At 36.8% G+C, this 19,758-nt stretch overlaps 1 protein-coding gene across 3 annotated transcripts in view; it reads right to left on the bottom strand.

Moving 5' to 3' along the window:
* ERCC6L2 (ERCC excision repair 6 like 2) overlaps positions 1-19,758 on the bottom strand; it is a gene marked incomplete at its 3' end in the record, with an annotated part of 54,444 nt that overhangs the window by 20,798 nt on the left and 13,888 nt on the right. For 2 of the 3 annotated variants that reach the window (XM_084304740.1, XM_084304741.1), the window contains 8 exons: positions 19,505-19,645; positions 17,813-17,926; positions 16,413-16,532; positions 10,029-10,100; positions 8,705-8,850; positions 2,758-2,853; positions 1,290-1,389; positions 172-324 (listed from right to left, as the gene is read on the bottom strand). In XM_084304740.1, the coding sequence (XP_084160866.1) occupies positions 172-324; positions 1,290-1,389; positions 2,758-2,853; positions 8,705-8,850; positions 10,029-10,100; positions 16,413-16,532; positions 17,813-17,926; positions 19,505-19,645 (942 nt within the window). Of the gene's footprint in view, positions 1-165; positions 325-1,289; positions 1,390-2,757; positions 2,854-8,704; positions 8,851-10,028; positions 10,101-16,412; positions 16,533-17,812; positions 17,927-19,504; positions 19,646-19,758 lie in introns of those variants that run through there. The other variant, XM_084304742.1, reaches the window with a different exon arrangement.

The raw sequence follows: 19,758 nt of genomic DNA, 5'->3' as shown, positions 1-19,758 counted from the left end.
TCTGCAGAGAAATTAGCAGGCCTATTTCATTTAAGGTACTACCAAGACACATGGTTAAGGTTCACCATTCTGTTTTGTAAAGTGCTTCCATTCAAAATTCTGACAAAATATCTCATGAGAAAGGAAAAATATAGAACTAATAACCAAAAGTGAAAGGGAAAGACTTCACACCTCTAGGATTTCTTTGGTAAGACAAGACCCATGAATCCTGAGTTTGAAAAGGTTATGGATCCCAAAAAGCTCTCCCTGATGTTCCTTTGATCCTTGCACTGCCTCGAAATACCGCTTGGCATTTTCACTTCCAACCACCGCGCAGTGTAGTTGCTAAAACAGAACAACACAAGAGATTTCAGAAGTGTTTGCTCCAACAACATGTCAGAATTTCCTGGCATCTATGTTATATACACAGCTTTAGTTAGAGACGGCAGAAATTCCTAAGGGAGGATATTTTGCTTTAATTTCCCTGACAGATGGTGGTATAATAGACTGTGGTACAGTATGAAGCTGCTTAGTTTTACTGAATAAATAAATACACATCTATTTCAAATATTTTACTTCACTGTTATCTAGTATCAGATACCTACTATAAGAACTACTGACACTCCCTCTGTATCTTGACTACTTATTTTTTTACAAAGCCTTTGGCATTGTATACTTACTTAGTAAACACTAAACACAGCCACAGGATAAAATATTCAGAGATTAATAGAATTAAATTATTATGTACTCTTCCAAAGTAGCTTAAACAGAAGAGACTAAAAAGCCTTCCACATGAAACAGAAACATGTAAGTAAATAGTTTATCAGGCAGAATTCAAGAATTCTTGAAGTCGGGAAGATTTAGTTTTATACAAATGTTGAAAAATGTGCAGTCCTTGGAATAATGTATTTGACTTTAAGAAAAAGAATGTCAAAACCATGGTTTTATGAATACCAGAGATGTAATACTTTTTGTACCTGTCTCTCAGTTGTTGGTAGTACTTGAGCTCTACTCACTTCTAGTTCTAGCATTGAATAGGCATTTTCCTAGACAGCACGTCTCTTAAACTATGTAGGCCAGTAACTATACAACCAAATTACAGTTTAACTTTAGCAACCAAAGGCACAGATTATATCGTTCTTGAATTATGCACGGTATTCACAAAAGTATACTTCAGGGTACATATATAATTTGAGTTTCTGTATTTTAGATTTCAATTTTATTTGCATCAGACACATGGCTAGGTCAACTAAATGAAAACTGAAACACCTATAAAACCCTTTTTATTTAAAATACTTTGTGAACTTTACCTGCTTATAAACTTGACGTAAGTACATCATCTCCTCCACAGTTCCCAAGGATATCAGTCTAAACACTTTAACATCCTTGCATTGACCAATCCTGTAAGCTCTTCAAAGAAAGTGACTTATTAAAAAACATTTTTTTTAAATAATTAAAGAATAAAGCAAGCTTGTAGGGCAGTGAAACAAAGAGCACCATTCCAACAAAATGGGAATGCTCCAAATCATTTATGAGTTACTTTTCAATTTTTCCAAACTCTCTCAGTATTTAATTCCCTTTTCATTTATCCTTAGTTTTCCACGTTTCTTCTAAGTCCTATCCAGCTGCAAAAACTTTCATCTCTTTGTATCACAAGGCTTGTCTCTCATTTCTCTAAAAAACACTTCCACTATGTTTTTTCAGGGTCTTTTCCCTCTCCCTCTGCATCTGCTCTTGCACAAGATATTCTTGTATTTGCATTATACATGAGTTAGATCATGGATTACTTGGGGCAGTCTGTTCTTTCTTAACTTTATAAAGCACTTTGCAAGTTACAACATCATAAAAATAACTAATGAACAGGCAGTAGATTATCTAAATGGCAAATTCTGAGATTTCTAACAAATTATATTCAGAAAATTCAATGCATGAAGTTCATGAGACGCTGACCCAATTTATAGAAATGTGATCTTAAGAAGACTCTTTTAAAGACGGTCCCTTCCAACAACACGCATTTCTGATATATGTATTTCTGTAGGACAGGTGCACATAAACACCTCTTAGATATCAGAAAGATCCTGAAAGCAGAATTACATAATTGGATGGGACAACAAAAAGAAGTTTGTTTCTCCTCGTGAAAATACACGTATCTACTGAATTTTTAAGGCTTCCAATGATCTTTACTTCCACAATTCAAATGTTTGTCCTGAACTCCTAGGGAACATCCTGTGGTCAAAGAGCCTGGAAAGACAAACCAAGATTCCTAGAAATACTCCACAAAGGAATACTATCATGGAAGTGAGTGCTGGTAAAAGACTAATCTCCACAAGGGTGTGGTAGAAAAGAACATAAATGTTCTTCTTAAAGGATTCTGGAATTCAAAACATCACTTGAACTAGGGTCAATGACAACGTACTTTGCCCTGACAAACACAGGAAAAATGCCATCCGGCTCTACCCAAGCACTTGTTTTTAGAGATAACAAAGAGTTACAATAACTATGACTTTTTTTTATGAACCAACTGTAATGGTGCCACAAAAATAAAATGGAAAATAAAATACAAAATTAAGATATTAAATAAGATACAAAATAAGGATTAAAAACAAGAACATCAAAGCTAAAAAAAAAATAATTTAACCAGACATTTCTTACTGTCTTACAGATAAGCCAGACTATTTAAAAAATGTCTTCCCTTAGAAAAATTATAGTTGGACAATTAGATTACACAACCAAAACAAGAGTACAACATAGTTCACGTTACGCATTTTGAGAATATACCTGTCAATAGCCTGAAGATCATTTGCTGGGTTCCATGTTGGATCAAACAGTATTACAACATTTGCACCCACAAAATTAAGACCCAGTCCACCAGCCCTAAAAACATAAAACAAACCAAACAAAATCGGCAGAATTATGTGATAGCAAGAACAACACTTTTTCCCCCCCCCAACATATTAGGTCCATATAAGCATGAATCTTCCTTGCCTCATTAAATCAGCACTACAGAGATACTGGAAACTGGGGCATGGCTTTGTGTTAATGCTGTGTTGACAGCTCTGTGCTAATGTTGAGCTGACTGCCTCCAAGCACTTAAATAACCACTACTGTGAGATGCAGTCTCCTCACCTAAGTAGCAAGATGACTACGAACTGTATGACCCATTCAGTCACAACCAACTGCTGTGACCTTCACTACAGTAGAAATACTGACTTCTTCATGCAAGCTGTGCAGCCCAATTCCCCCAAGGAGTATACTGTAATTCATAACCATATTTTTAGCAATTAATATTACAGACCCATAACAGAAACAGGAGAAGTATAGCTTAAGCAAAGAGGGACTTAAGCATCTGCATTGAATTTTATTTCCTCTAGTCCCAGTACATGGTCTTAACAATAGTGCTATGCTTCTTGGATTGAACTGGTCAAAATCTAGGGTAAGTTGCATCTAGAAGAATGAACAACTTTCACCAGTCTATTTGTACAGTATTTAAGACAACTGCTAAAAATAAAGCTAGCCACACATCTGTGTATGAGCAGTACTCGTATACATTACATGTAAAAAAAAAATAAGTCCCTGTAAAAAAAAAATTTCTACTGTTGGGGAAAAGAGTTGCAGAGGTACCAGTTAAATCACCATAATTAAATAGCTGTGGCATGATTACAGGTAAAGCCTGCAATCCAGAAGAGAATTAGAATATACATTTAACCTGAGGTAACTAACTACCTAATGCCCTGGCTGAATCCAACAAAACTGCTCAGTTACTTGAGTTTGAAATGTGCATAGCTGTATCAATTGATAGGAACCACAGTGAGGAAAATACAACTTCTCATCCAACTGCAAAACAAGCATATACTGAACATTCTTTTCCACTGTCTCAACTAATGTTCCTACAGAAAAGACAAAGACTTCTCTATATAACTACAAGCTAAATAATAGCATTTAAGTACTAGAACAATTGTTTACATTGTCATAGGCAGCAATAATTTGAAAATGGGATTTTCTCAAAGACTTATTGCAAGACTTAAGAGTCTACTCAATACAATTTACCAAACAGCTGTTTAACAGATTTCTTTACATTCTGCTTGTTCAAAGCAGTGAGAAAGATAAAGGTTACAGGGAAGTGAACGAATGGAAACAGAAACCAAAAGCTTACAGAACCCAACCACCTTCTGGTTTACATGGAATATTCTTCTAATATAAACACAGTTGTGGTCTCTTCCTACTAGGTGTAGCGTGGTGTAGTGTTAATAAACCCTGGAAAGGCTGAGGGTATAAAAACCTGCCAGTATTAATGGAGGTTTCTGGAAGATGAGCAATCTCAACGTTTGAAATGTTGAATAAAAATCTTTGTGTTTTTCAGAATAATTTACTGTATTTTTGAATTTTGGTGTATTTCTTTTTACTGAGGGCAGAATTCATACTCTCCTCTTACCAAGACAACCATGCGGTCAGACTGATGCATAAGTCAACACATATTTCCAAATGCTTTCTCATAAAAAAATGCAGTAGTTGGAACTGAAATATTAATTCTCAGTGAAAAGCCTCAGTGCAAGTTAAATGGACAAACTGCAAAAAATAACTAAACAGGATACTCAGTGTTCTAAAGATTTTACCTTTCAATAATTTTAGGCATGTCACAAAAATTCAGATACTCCAGAACAGAAAAACAATGTCACCTATATCCTTCATGGACAGAATGAATGCAGTAGCTAGTTTGTGCATTGTAAAAAAAAAATATCCTCCATTTTAAATATCATTTTAATCAGCTGTTTAAGTCATATTACTGTAAGATGGTCCACGCAAATTAGTATAATATGACTTGAATGAAAAGCCCTTTATTAAGGGCCTTATAACATTTCTATTGCAAACAACTGTTTTCAAAAGATCATTTTATTTAAGACTGCACACTGCTTTTTTTTTTTTTTTGTATCCTGTCACTGACAACTTAATACCACAATGTTCAAAAGTTACAAAACACTATTGCATTAGGAAAGTTTCCATGAAAGCTGTGACTACTTAGTTGTATTTACTGAGATGCTTTTGGAGCTTACAAGTTCTGTTTCAGTGAGATCTTGTGGCTGAGTTCTTTCAGTGTGATTAAATGCACATAGAACTATTTGCAATAGTTGTGAAGGTAAATGAAGCCCTGTAATCACGTCTAAAGCAATGAACAGTCCAGTAATGGGCAGTAATTCTGAACCCTGCAGGCAAAATGGAAACATATACTATACCTATTCACGATAGAAACAGTCTACAAATTTCTGTACCCATCATCATCATCTAAGCAAATCTCTCTATATAATAAAAAAAGAGAAGGAGCAATAGATTTTCATTAAATTAATTCCTTCAGAATAATTCTAAGTAAGGACTAGCATTGAAAACCCAGAGAAAGGTAACTTAGCTGTTAAGGTGCAAATACTTGTTCTTATTTCTTCCAGAAAATTGTGATAGAGCCTCACCACATCGACTTCAGTATTGTCTGTAGGCAGTTTCCTCTCTTTAGGCAAAGGAGCATCAATGAAGTTCTAAGCTCTCACATTCTATCAAGTTAATAATTCCAGCAAGTATTTCTAAACTAAAAAGTACTTCAGGTGGCCAAGAAGGCCAATAGTATCCTGGCTTGCATAACAAGCAGTGTAGCCAGCAGGTCTAGGGAAGTGATCATCCCCCTGTAACCGGCTCTGGTGAGGCTGCACCTTGAGTACTGTGTTCAGTTTTGGGCCCCTCGCTACAAGAAGGGCAGTGTAGAGAAGGGCAGTGTAGAGAAGGGCAATGAAGCTGGTGAGGGGCCTGGAGAACAAGTCCTATGAGGAGCAGCTAGGGGAGCTGAGCTTGTTCAGCCTGGAAAAGAGGCGGCTCAGGGGCGACCTTATCGCTCTCTACGGGTACCTTAAAGGAGGCTGTAGTGAGGTGGGGGTTGGTCTGTTCTCCCACGTGCCTGGTGACAGGACGAGGGGGAATGGGCTTAAGTTGCGCCAGGGGAGTTTTAGGTTGGATGTTAGAAAGAACTTCTTTACCGAAAGGGTTGTTAGGCATTGGAATGGGCTGCCAGGGAAGTGGTGGAGTCAGCATCCCTGGAGGTCTTTAAAAGACGTTTAGATGTAGAGCTTAGGGATATGGTTTAGTGGGGACTGTTAGTGTTAGGTCAGAGGTTGGACTAGGTGATCTTGGAGGTCTCTTCCAACTTAGACAATTCTGTGATTCTGTGAAAAGTACCGTTCTCTTTTTCCAAATAATCATGCGATCTCCCAGCAACACCAGTGCAGAACTGAAGTACTCCAAATCAAATTTTACTTCATGAGCCCTAGAAGTTCCAACAGATCTAAACCTCTTTTTCCGTAAAGATCAAGGATGAAATATCATGATCTATATCTACTGGCCTGATGGAATTTTTAAGCTCTGATGAAATCAACCATATTTTCTTTCAACATACAGAGTTTACAAACATTATGAATAGTTATGTGAGTCTGTTTGGTACTAACATTAAATGCAATACCTGAGGTCAAGCTATAGGGATACAACTTCAGTTTTTAACTTTACTATTTAAGGCTCCATTTCTCAAAAACACATAAACCAATTAAAATTTGAATTTTCAAATGTCTATGAACCATATAGAGACAACTCCTGGCAAAAAGGCCATTTTGCTTATATGAAAAATGGAACACTAATGAAAAATGGGAACACTGTATGTTTAACAGTGAAGTCATCACCACTGTCTGCAGTGTAACTCACTAATTTATTGATTGGTACTTCCTGTTTAAAGCTGTTAATTGTGTCAGTCGAATAAAATGGCAGACTCAAAATCACTACGCTGGGAATTCATCCTTTGCAGAACACATTTTTACAGCCAAAAGAATGCGTAAGTATTTTTGGTGAAAAACAACATTTGTCTCTTTGAGCAATGGGACAGAGCACATACAAATTGACTACAGAGAACAGTCAGCCAAAAACTTTGCAATACAGTATCAACAGAAGAGCATGACCCAATTCTGTCAACATGTTTCAACTTACTATGTAATTAGAAATAAGACAATAATATAAAGCCCTAATGCTTGAAAAATCTGAGTAAAAGGAAAACCTCTTGTATGGTAGAATGGAGATAAATAATTTTCTGATTTCCAAAGGATTACAAAACTTAAGCTGCTTCCAGCACTATGTATCAATCAAGCAAAAAGATCACTTTTTGTCTTTTGTGGTGATTTACACTAAGAATTGCACCTCCTGTTTAACTTAGTAAAGATAGGTTATATTGACTGCAATTCCATCATTGATTGCTCCTTCCATTCACTAAGTTGAGAAATGCTAAAACCACTATCAATCACCACTACCAGGCATAGGCATGCACAGCTCCCCTACCTCAGTATTCACAAGCGCAGTAAGAGAAGGTCCACCTCTATTCACCTAACCTTCAGAATTGTGTCTGTGTAAATTAATAGAAGAGGACTGAAAAGGTTATAGCAACAAAACTGAACTACTTATAAGCACAGACCAGTGAGTTGTCTTATGCTACAGATACAGTAATACCCTGCTGTCTTTGGTGGCAAAGAACAGGGACTCTTGAAGGTCTTAGGGAAGCTGATGGCCAAAATCTGAAGTTACAAGCAAAGGCACATGACCAACACTACAAATCTCCTCAGAAGCCCGCACACATGCTCCAGAGGGTATCCAAAGACAGTTCTGACACGTGTTTGCAGTGATTTTTAAGATGATATCTGATTTCTAATTAAACAGAGTTAGTATGGACCCTTCTATTTTACTCCAACACGTATGCTTTTAGCAAAGGACCAAAGTGATGGTACAGATAAAAGCATGTTTGCACGTTACATGGAGTTTCACTTGTGCTGCTGAGCAATGCTGGTACAGCATCAGGACTTCCTCTAATCCCCCCCCAGAGCCAGCAGGCTAGGGGTGGGCAAAAAGTGAGGAGGGGACATCACTGGGGCCGCTGATCTAAACCAACGAAAGGGATATTCCATACCGTATGATGTCATGCCCAGCAATAAAAGGTGGGAAGGGGGAGGGAGAACAGGGAGGCTTTCATTAGGTAAGCACGTAACTTCCTGTGCAACCATTATGCATTTTGAGGCCTTGCTTCCCAAGACATGGGCAAGCTTTGCTTGCTGATGCGAAGTAGAGAATAATTTTCTCCTTTTGCATCTGTTCAACCTTTACTACTTTTTTTCTCCCTAATATTATTAGTCCTTAATAAATTAAACCATCTTTATCTCAACCCATGAGCCTTTTTTCAGCAAAATTTTCCCCCTTGGTGTTTTGAGGAGGGGGAGTAAGAGTATTGTAGTGTTTAACTAGCCTTCAGTATGAAAGCACCACAAGTGTTTATACCCACTTGCTAGTTCTATTAATAATGTGCAAGAAATGGAGTTGGTCTACAATACAGTGAAAGCTTTTGGTAAATCATGGTGTTATGTCAATAACTGTTTCCTCACTCCTACAGGAACTGGAAATTTGAAACTGTAATTCAGAGGATCTCCTTTCTTCAGATCTTAGAAGCCCTCAAAAACAGAGGAGATGGGGAGGGCGGAAGCCTCTAGAAATTTTACAATGCGGGTCCACAGCAGTAAGTCCATGTTTGCCAACAAACATACTTCGCTTTCTCCAAAAAGTTATCCCTCACAAGATCATAAAGCAAAATCTACAACAACCTATTTTTTACACATTACAACATCTGAGTGAAACAAAAACACAAGAAGTTAAATTCTCTTACATTGTAGATACTAGGCATATGTTGATTTCTTGATTTTTGTTGAATTCTCTTACGATTCTCATCCTATCTTCTGATTTTGTATTTCCATCAAGTCTTCGGTAATCTAGCCCAGACGCCATACAGTACTGCTCCAGCACGTCTAGCAGCTGGGGGGGAGAGGAGGAAAGGGGAAGAAAAAAGATCAAGTACTCATTGGTATCTTTTCAATTACATGTAATCACTAGCGCCTTCTTTCTTGAATATTTCCTATAGACAACGGAACAAAAATTAGAGCAAATCTTCCACATTTTGGTATCAGAGCCCTTGACTTTCTATAGCTGTGATTTTACAGCACTCTAAGGCGATTAATATTGGTCTGCTAGGGTCTCATACTTCTACTCTGTCTGTCTGTCCTACCTCTACATGATGCTGAGTCAGTTCACCTCAATAAGCTGATAAGCAACTTAAAACAGTTTCCTACCATCTTAGCAAGTTAACGTGACTTTAGGTATGGTAAATGAGCACCAGAGCCAACAAAGAGAAACAGGCTGGTATGCAGTCAGAGTTTAGAGGCATGGAGTAGAAGAAATTGCAGTAACCAGCAGACTTGTCCTGAGCACTGAACCACAGCTTAAATCACCTAACCATTAACTTGCAATCTTCCTTACAGCCACAAAGTGATTAAATATTTAAGACTCTGAATTGTCATTCAGTATTATAATGCTTTTTTTTTTTTAGTGCTATCATTACAAACGTTTAAAGAAACCAATGTTATATATTGCACCACTTCAAGAAACTCAGTATTTCCTGACAAGAAAATTATAGAGCAAGTCTCTAAAAGCAAAGTGCAAATACCACTCTAGCTCCAATTAAACAGCCTTAAGCTTAAAACAACTGGTTTGGTGTTTCAGTCTCAAAGCTGAAATTTGAGTACTGCTGATGGTCAAAAGCCAGCAAAAGAGGAAATTTAAATACTTTGCAGAGCTAACACAACAGTTGTATGATACTTCAGTCGTAATTTGCAGTGATGCTGCTCTAACTCAAGATGCACCAACTGAATTCAGTATTACAAATATACCTCAAGTACTAAAACAAATCTAAAAAGCTGTAAGGAAGTAAACGGAGGCTTATGTCTATTTTGCAATCAGTATTTTTATCATGAGATAACATAAGGTTTCAACATGCTTCTGGAGTACTGTCTGCTGTCCTTCTTTATCATCATTTCACACAGCACAGAGGAAAAAAAAAACAAAACAAAGGCAGTTGAATACTGTTTATGTCCTTACTGCTTTACACATCAGAACTTGCTGCTGTGGTTAATAGAGAAAAATCATAAGAAACTCACCTTTGTGGAAAAGGAGAAAAGAAGAACTTTGTCCTTGTTTTTTCTAAAGTGATTTAAGAGCTGCTGAAGAACCTACAAATGAACCACAGAACACAAGTGAAGAGATTTCATCTACAGGTCATCTCAGATGCACTCAGTTGTGTTTTCAGACTTTAAACATGCTACACTAATTGTTTGCAAAGCCAAACAGCAGCTAACAAAATTAGTTTTGTTAGTTTTTTAAAACTAACATAACAAAAATTTCAAAGGTAACAGATGCTGAATGTATTCATTTTCCAGTAAGTATCTCCATGGTAATCATACCTTTAACAGGTAAATTCAGAAGCTATTTGTATCAGTGCATAGGCTGCAACAAAACGTTACTTATCTCACGCTAGGTCAGGTCGCGAATTCTTGCTTTTAACAAATGTGCAGAATTCCCCTGAAAACAGGAAGGCCTGTTTAAGTTTTCTGCACTACATCTAAGTTCAGAACTTCTTGGAACTTGTCTTCTTAAAATAAGCAGTGAGACATATGCCCCTCCCCGCTCCCACTCTTGTCTGTTGCTCTGTTTACAGTAGGATCCAGCTTCCCAGACTATGCACAGACATTGAAATGCCAATAATCCGCCCACACACAATGTTCTTCTGGTGGGGAAGCAAATAATCTAGAGCCATGTGTATAATAGTGATACTGTTATTTTCAAAAGAAGCATGTCCACATCTGGCAATGGCAGCTCCAGAGTACTGCGTAGAAGCAATACACGAAGGAGAAAGAGGAATTTTTTACACCATGTCTGTAGTTTTCTCCCACTGGGCAATAAATATTTAAAAACTTGTGTTTTGTTTTCTTCTCCCACTGATAAATACTTACACTTTTAATTCACTCTAATTTCACTAGAAGCCTAACAAATCTTTGACAAGCAAATAATGAGGAGTGTTTATATTAATTTTACAGTTCTGGACAATATCTAAAATATAAGACAGCCATTCTACACCATTTATAAACCCATTTGTATATAATAGCCAGAAAGTTACAAGTGAAAACAATGTAGAACAAGATGTTTTACAATTAAACCAGGCAAAAATAAAAATATAAAACTGGATTTATTTTATTAGGAAAAAGAATCACATCAGGTAATTTAGCAAGAGTTAAGTGACTTACTTTTGCATTGTTTAGTTAAATTAAAAAAAAAAAAACAACAACACACAGTGACATGCTTTTAAAGCAGAAGGAATTTGGTTACTGTAGTTCTGTTATTATCAGAATAAAATATAGCTCAAATAATTTCCTATGGGAGAACATAAAAACAAATCCACCCAGTTTGTTTAAATAAATTGGATCAATGTCACGTCCATAGGGATTTTAGCTATTCTAGATCATAAAGAACACTGAAAAGTAATGAATGATTTTACACCAAAGAGAAATAAATTCTATGCTTGCACATCAAAGTATTATTCTGAAATCTGGTAGCTTGAAAAAGTAAATAATTGTTCATGAAAAATAATAACTGATTGTTCCAAAACAAAAGTATTTTTGTATGAGTCCATGTAAATTTACATCACTACATATTGTGAGTTGTTTGACTACGATGAAATTTTGCCGATCATATCTGAGAATTCTTACATATACATGTCCATACTAAATTACAGGATTTTTAAGCCTTCAAAACAACGTGTACTTGGGTTACATTTATATTCAATAGTGGAAGTCACTGTAATTTGCAAGGTACTCCCCACAGACTTCCATATTCCTACTAAAATAATGACAATACGTTAAATAGAAGTAACTACATAGGATTAATTTAAGGGTTTTATGTTAAGAACAGTATTCCAAAACTCCACAAATGGATGCCTGTGGAAATATGTATGTGTATCCTTAAAAAAGTGCCATTTCAACTGCTCAGACATTTAATAGCCCTTCACACTTCAAAAATGTATCACCTATCTCAGACAGGATTTTAGCAAAACTATAGAAATTATCAGACAAGATAGCCTTGAGGATTACTGCAGGCTTTAAAATTATTTCTCCTTTAATTTATGTTACTTCTTTTTCCAAACAGCTTTTGTATGGAGGCAGAAACTGTAATTTGCAATCTTTGCTTTTCAGAAGTAAAAGTGTAATTTGTCCTTATGGTCTGTAGTTCCAAACTTTTTTTTTTTTTTCACTTCATGATGGAAAAGTAGTGGTTTCCAAACTAGGCAGCACACCCCTTTTACTTCCATTCTCATATATTCAGCTACTTCAGCTTAAGTATCTAGGCATGAAATTTACCTCTGCAAAACAGTTACAGCTACTTTGCTAGCAGTTGTAACTGTTTTGAATTTCATTGAAGAATCCATGCCTTTTTCCTTTCCTCTCTGGAATAAATTTAAGTAAGTGCCACAAACTTTTCCTGTGCAAATATGCTCAACTGCAAAAGATGAATCACCTGTGCCAAAATTTCCGGGAAGTACGTACTAAATTTTAATTAAAAGAACTAAATAATACCTACTATGTCTATGCTACCAGATGAAAGTTATGATAACATTTCAATTAATTTCTAAAATGTATCTATAGAACAGAAAATTAGAGCTACTACAGTGGCAAAAGGCTATTAAAGACATTTTCTGTGATTAGTAAATATTCTATTTCTCAATAAGCATGTTAAAAACATATAAGGTAGTTTTCAAGCTCTAATATCTGATGACCCTCCTCTCTGCACTTCCTGATGGTAAGAGGTCCTTCTAAATGAAAGAAGTCCTCAAAATGAGTCTGCTCAGAGAATCTAAAAAAAATAATCTCAAACAGCTTCCGCTTAAAAAAAAAAAAAAAAAATCAGAACAGAAAACAAGTTAGACAGTCTTGTCTCAGAAAACAAACCTCTACTGCAATCAGCAGCAGTATTTAGGCCCTTCAGTACAAGAAGGACATAGCGGCCCTGGAGCACGTCCAGAGAAGGGCTACGAAGCTGGTGAAGGGTCTGCAACACTAGTCCTGTGAGGAGCAGCTGAGGGAACTGGGGGTGTTTAGTCTGGAGAAGAGGAGGCTCAGGGGAGACCTCATTGGTCTCTACAAATAACTGAAAGGAAGTTGTCAGAACCTGGGGGTCAGCCTCTTCTTGCAGATACCTAGTGACAGGACTAGACGGAATGGTCTCAAGTTGTGCCAGGGGAGATTCAGGTTGGAAATTAGGAGACATTTCTTCTCAGAAAGAGCAGTCGGGCATTGGAATGGGTTGCCCAGGGAAGTGGTGGAGTCACTGTCCCTTGGTTGTTTACCCCCAGTACCAGATACACATGGACCAATTTTTGGCAGTACAATTATTCTGAAGTAAAATTCAATGGTCTCAAAAAACCTTGTTTTTCAAAAATGGCTACTTGGCCCACAACATAAAACTTCTCTTTCCAGACACAGAGATACCATCACATTCTTCAGAATATTCAGACATATTTCCTGAATTAATGCATAGTAATTCTAAAAAATTCTATACAGTTTGCAATACACCAAAACAGGTACTACAGATTTCCAAATGAAGCATCACATAGACGAAACCAGAGGTCATCAACAACGCAAAGCCATACTATAAATCTACTGGCTGTCATAAATGCAGCACTTGAAAATTCATAAAGTAAAAAACAAAATAAACATGCAAGAACCCCTTGTAATAATAGATCAAAAGATCTTACATCAGCGTAACTTCAGTGCCTGGTAAAATTATGGAGAAGATTGTTCTGGGAGTTAGTGAAACACACCTAAAGTATAACACTGTCATTGGTCAGAGCCAACATGGGTTCACTAGGGGAAGTTATATGTATGTCTAACAAATTTAATTTCTATGACAAGATCACTCAGCTAGTTGACCAAAGGAAGTCAGTCAATGTAATCTTTCTGGATTTCAGTTTGGCTTTTGATACTGTCTGTCCTCTGAGAGACAAAATGGACATCCTTCTGGACAAAATGACCAGAATGCTGTTAGATAAAAGCATAATAAAATGGGTGAACAATTGGCTCATGGGTCAGGCCCAGAGTTCTTGTAAATAGGGTCACATCAGGCTGGCAACCTGTCACTAGTGGGGTTCCCCAGGGCTCTATTTTAGGACCAGTCCCTTCAATGTTTTCATAAGGGTTTCGATAAAGGACCTGAAGGTGTTTTGAGCAAGTTCACAGGCAATATCAAATTGGGTGGACTCTGTCGAGGGCCTGAAGCCTTGCAGAGAGATCTGGACAAATTTGAGAGCTGGGCTATCACCAATAATATGAAGTTTAGCAAGAGCAAGTGCTAGATGTGTTTGCTGGAAGTGCTTGCACCTGGCAAGGGGCAACCTTGGGTGTATGTACAGGCTGGGGGATGAGAGGCTGGAGAGCAGTCCCACAGAAAGGGATCTGGGGGTTTTGGTCAACAGCAAGCTGAACATCAGGCAGCAGTGTGCCCTGGCGTGCAGGAAGGCCAACCACACCCTGGGGTGCATCAGGCACGGCACTGTTACCTTGTCAGGGACATGACTGTCCTGCTCTACTCCGCACTGGTATGGCCTCACCTTGAGGTACTGTGTTCAGTTTTGGGTGCCACAATTCAAGCCAGACACAGAAACAGGCTCTTCACTGAGAGGGTGGTTGGGCACTTGAACAGGCTCCCCAGGTGAGTGGTCATGGCACTGAGCTTTCTGGAGTTCAAGAAACATTTGGACAATGCTCTCAGACACATGTCCTGATTTTTTTTTTTTTCTTTTTTGGGGGGGGTGTGATCCTTTGGAGACCCAGGAATTGGACTCGACAATCCTTTGGGTCCCATTGAACTCTGATAATTCTATGATACAATAATTATAGTTTCTTATGGTGGAGGAAAGAAAGGTCCACATTGCTTTGCACTTTTGCCTACTACTAATACAATGTCTACAACTAGTACAAAAAGTCTAAGCTGACTTTTTTTTTTTTTTTTTTTAAGATCATAGGGTAATAAAATGATCTGTGAAAAACACTTCAAAACATTTTCTTACTTTTCCACAGTATTTTATATTGCACTTACCTCTCATCTACCAAAAACACTGAAAAAACATTTTTCAAAATAAATGTTTCAAAAGCAAAAGACAGCTTTAAAAACCTAGTTTTCCATAAATACTTAATATACACTGCACTTTTTAAAAATTTAACTTCTCCATACTAAGACCCTCCTTGTGAACTTTTTTTTTCCCCCACATTTACCTACAGTCTGTTTACCTCAAAATATATGAAGATTGATCTGTATGGACTGATCACATGCTAAAAGGTCAAAAATGAAATAAAAAGCATAATATAGTAGGTGAGGAAAGTCTTTAGTGAGACATCTCAACAGTATCAAGCCAACAACGAAGTTAACTTTCATGAGATAATTAACTGTATATTGTCAGATACAGGCCTCTCTCATGTATATAGTAACAGAAAAAGATGTTGCTTGCATAACAAGAAATCAAAACAGTGATCGTAATCATCACTGCTAAAAAATGCGGCTTTGTTTCTGCCTCCCTCCAGCCCCAGTGAGCAGTTATAAACATCCTGGTTTATAAAGAGAGCAAATATACAGCATACCTCACTCTGAACAGCTTTTTATTCACTATTTATTGTTGTCTCAGAAATACTACTAAACCAGGTATACTTTTCTTTTTAATTAACTACATTAAACATCTTTTTCAGTTATTCATCCTGTTCCCCTCTATAACTAACCAGGAAAACTCACAGCTCCTGAAATGAGGTGTTTCACAGGTTTACACTTAAGATGTTTATTTTGATCATCTTTAGGCTGGATCCTATGAGCTTCATTCAATGCCCCGATGATTAGAAAAGACAATAAATACTCAGTACATCTTCACTAGCTCCATGCCACTCATGATTGTGTAGAACTCTATAATTTGAAATTTTTTCCAGGTTGAAGAGTCCCAGCCCACTTGGTTCCTTCCACCCATTAGCACCGACCACCTTTGTAACCCTCCTCTGAACCTTTTCAAGGTCTAACACATTTTTTGAGAGAAGGGACTGAGATAGCCAAAATACTAAAGGAGGCACAAGTCGCTCAATTCATAATAATTTACTTTTGCTCTATTTCCCTTTCCTAAGTATTCCTGACTGGCACCAAGTTGTTGGTTTCATAGAACCATCTGTCATAACCCCAAATTCTCATTCTTGAGTGTCAGGGTCAATTCAGTGCCCATCACTAAATATGCAAAGCAAGTATTTTAGGATATCAGTCTTAGCATCACAAATTACTCTTTTCCAGTCTTTATATGATGCAATCCTGATCCAAAACAAGTTATCTCTGCAGTGCCACCACCACCACAAAAAGAATAAGTAAGATAAAAAAAAACATTAAGTGTACATTTTATTACACCCATACACTGTGACAGATCTATTATTATCAATACTTATTTTTCCTCTAAAGAAAAGGTTTACCTTCATTTTTCCACTGTACTTTGGATCAGAAATTGTTTCAAAGGCTGCATCTTTGCTTAACTGCACAAAATCTGGAAAACTGGAAAAGACCTCGCTGCACACCCGTTTGATATGTGCTTCCTGAAAGAAAAGCAGGAAGTTTGAACAGGCATTAAAAGTCACAGCTGCACTAGCTAACAGTAAGCCATGAAAGGAGTCAAAGAGGCTGAAACAATCTGCTGAAGCAACTCTACCAGAAAGAGTTATGTATTTTTATTCAGTTTGGTACAGAAGTATTGGATCACTCATCTCCTGTGTGTTTTGGTTTGCTTCATTTAAAAAAGACAGAAGATCCTATGTGAAAGGAAACAATCCAGTTGCTAGAATAAGAGATGGTGAAGATTTCTTCTCTGGGGCAGAGACTGCAACAGGACTCGGCTTAAAGAACTCTTCACTTGGTGTTTGCATGACCCAATAGTTCTGTAGCAGAACTTCTCCTGTATCTGTTACTGTAATTGGATTTCTACAGTCCCACTGATATAAAAGAACACAGTATGGGAACTGCAACTAAACTTGTCAAAAGCCAAATAAAACTCTATTGCTAAAGTTTGGATAGATCACACATGTTACATCTCTGTTTCCAGAGGAGCAGAAAACATCTAATCTGTCAACTAAGAATCACTATGAAATGTTTTCACAGCAAGAACTACATATGCAACACACAAAAAACACGTGTGTATTAACTACATATGTCTCTGGGCACTACCAGTAACACTTCCTAATAAACAAAACCTTTTTGATAGAACAAACTTGCCAAAATTTGCTAGGACTTTCTCATTTCCTTCCCTTTGTGGTTTCTGAGAGGAAGTGATAACATCCCTGATACCTTTGATCATTTTGGGATATTAAGGTGCACTAGAAGTATTTTTTAAAAACCTGTCTTTTGTGGTTACTTGCCATAGTAACAAGAGAAACTGATACTGTTCTCCCCTTGTTTTGCCAAAACATTTCTCATATTATTTACAGAAGATCATCTCTGAAAATAAAATTATAGAGAAAAATATAAATAAGCAATTAGAATGTGTTATTTGCACAAAGTAAACACTTATAATAGTAAACACTTTGTAAACATTTCTAATAATGCTATTTCTATTGCATTTACGACTCTTTCTCCAAGAGTTCTTCAATTTTAATATAGACCCTGTTTCCAGATAATCATCAACTATATCAACATTCCACTGTGTGCCATCTCTATCTACTAAATAATGGCTGGATTCTAAGTTACTGAATGGAAAGAGAATTTTGAAAAATATCTGAATTACATTTAGTTAAGATAGAGAAAGAAGACAGCAGAAATTTTTATTCATAAGTTTTCACCCTATTTTCCACAAGTTCAACTGTTTAAAACTTCTGAAACTAACCTGTTGCTTGCTAGTGTTGTCTGTCTGCAGCAGTGCAGCATGATTTGCAACTTTCTGTAGGATTGTCAGATAGCTGAAGCGCAGTGACTTAATTGTTTCACCATAAGCATTCGCCTACAAGAAACAAACAAACAACAATGCTTGATACAAACAAATACACTTGAAAATAAGAAAAGCTAAAATACCGTTCTAACAAGGTTCAATGCATTAGCAGTTCTGCATAGCACTAAAATTGATCCCAAACCGATGCATTCTGTATTTCTAAGAAAAATGCATTAAGTTTTTATTCCTAGCTTCATGGTCCTTTTAATAAAAAAAGTCTTCTCAAAAAGAAAAAAAAAGCCATGTTCATTCTTTGCTAACTACTTCAGATAGCATGATATCTGCAGAAATTAATATAACCAAGAATTCCTTGTTAGGCAAAAAAACAGTAACCTTACAACTGATGTAAATGCAAATCAAAGTAGAGTTGTTTGAATGACTTCTTATCCTACAACTGCTAGTTTTACTGCAAAAATTTATAAGGTTTCACAAACAACTAAAGTAACATAATTCAAACAACTTGAAATGTTCTACAATGCAGCAGCAACAGCAGCAGGTATTTTTCTGATTATGGTTTGCTGTTTTGACCAATACTAGTTTTCCTTTCCCTGCTCAGGTTACTAAATTTCATTGTTAACTTTGGAATAAGTCAGTCTGTAAGACCTCTCAAGTATTCCCAGACTTGCCTAATGCCCTCTGTGAATCACATTCTACAGCATTTTACATTTTTCTATAAAACATCACACTAAACAAGAGCTTACAAAGAGCTAATGGCACTATTCATGGCAACTTAAATGGGTTGACATTGTTTTTAAATCAAGATGCAGAAGACTAAATAAACTACATTAGTGGAATGGGAAACAAACAAAAAAAAAAAAAAAACACCAATGCTTGAGAACCTAAATAGGCCAGAAGTTAAACAGGGAAAAGCAAGTGTGAGATATATACTTCTATGTGTTTAAAATACTTCCTTAACCTAAGTCTACTAAGAGATACAGAGAAAAACACAAAGCTGGATTAATCAATGTTAAAGAAGAAGGAAGGAATCTGCAGAGCTGTTCCTAGTGAACAACATTCTGCTTGCGTTGTAAGGTTTGTCACAGTTCTCCCTTCACTAAGGTAAATAAAAGCACATGTATAGTGGCAAAGAAAGACATGATCTAACTGTAGTCATGACACAGCCAAAGCCCAGACAATCTGCTATGCCCAGACAATCTGCTATGTCCAGGTTGTCTCTAATTTGTATCTTTCTGCACTGACCAGTTAAGGTGCATGGTAGCAACATACTCTACACATAGTGAACATCCCAATGTATTACCCTTTCCAACATAAACTGTATCACAGACATACTTAATACAACTTTACTATACAAGTTGTATACAACTTTAATAAAGTTGTATTAACCAAATTTACTGTATTAATAATGACTACCTGCAGTGCAGCTAACTGCTTATTAAGGCAGCTAGCAAAGCCCTAACTTTGCTAACTCCAATGCCCTAACTCCAATGTTTCTAGTCAGATATCCCAAACTAATGGCCAGACAGCCACTTCAATCTGCTCACCTTCAGCAGGGAACCTATTGAGAAAATCCATCTACTACTCAAGTATGCAAGTCTTATGTTCTAAAATTCAGACAATATAAATTCTTACTTTGTAACAACAGTTCTTCCTTTTACGGCCGCTGTTGCAGTTACAGGGCTCTCCTGCTCTTAATACTAAGCTTACATCCTCTGTCTCCAGCACAGCCTGGTATATTGCTTTCTGGAATTCTGTCAGGGAACAGTACACCATCTGCCAAAGAGAAAACCCCCAAAATACTATTATGAGCAGCAAACAATAAAAGCAAAGAGCATTGCATCAAGAATGCTCTGGAACTAGAGTAGAAAACAGTAATATATTTGCCC

The sequence above is a fragment of the Netta rufina genome (assembly GCF_964035555.1).
Source record: "Netta rufina genome assembly, chromosome: Z".
Classification (NCBI taxonomy): domain Eukaryota; kingdom Metazoa; phylum Chordata; class Aves; order Anseriformes; family Anatidae; genus Netta; species Netta rufina.
The sequence above is the reverse complement of the archived record's forward strand: the minus strand, read 5'-3'. Positions and strand labels throughout refer to the sequence as shown.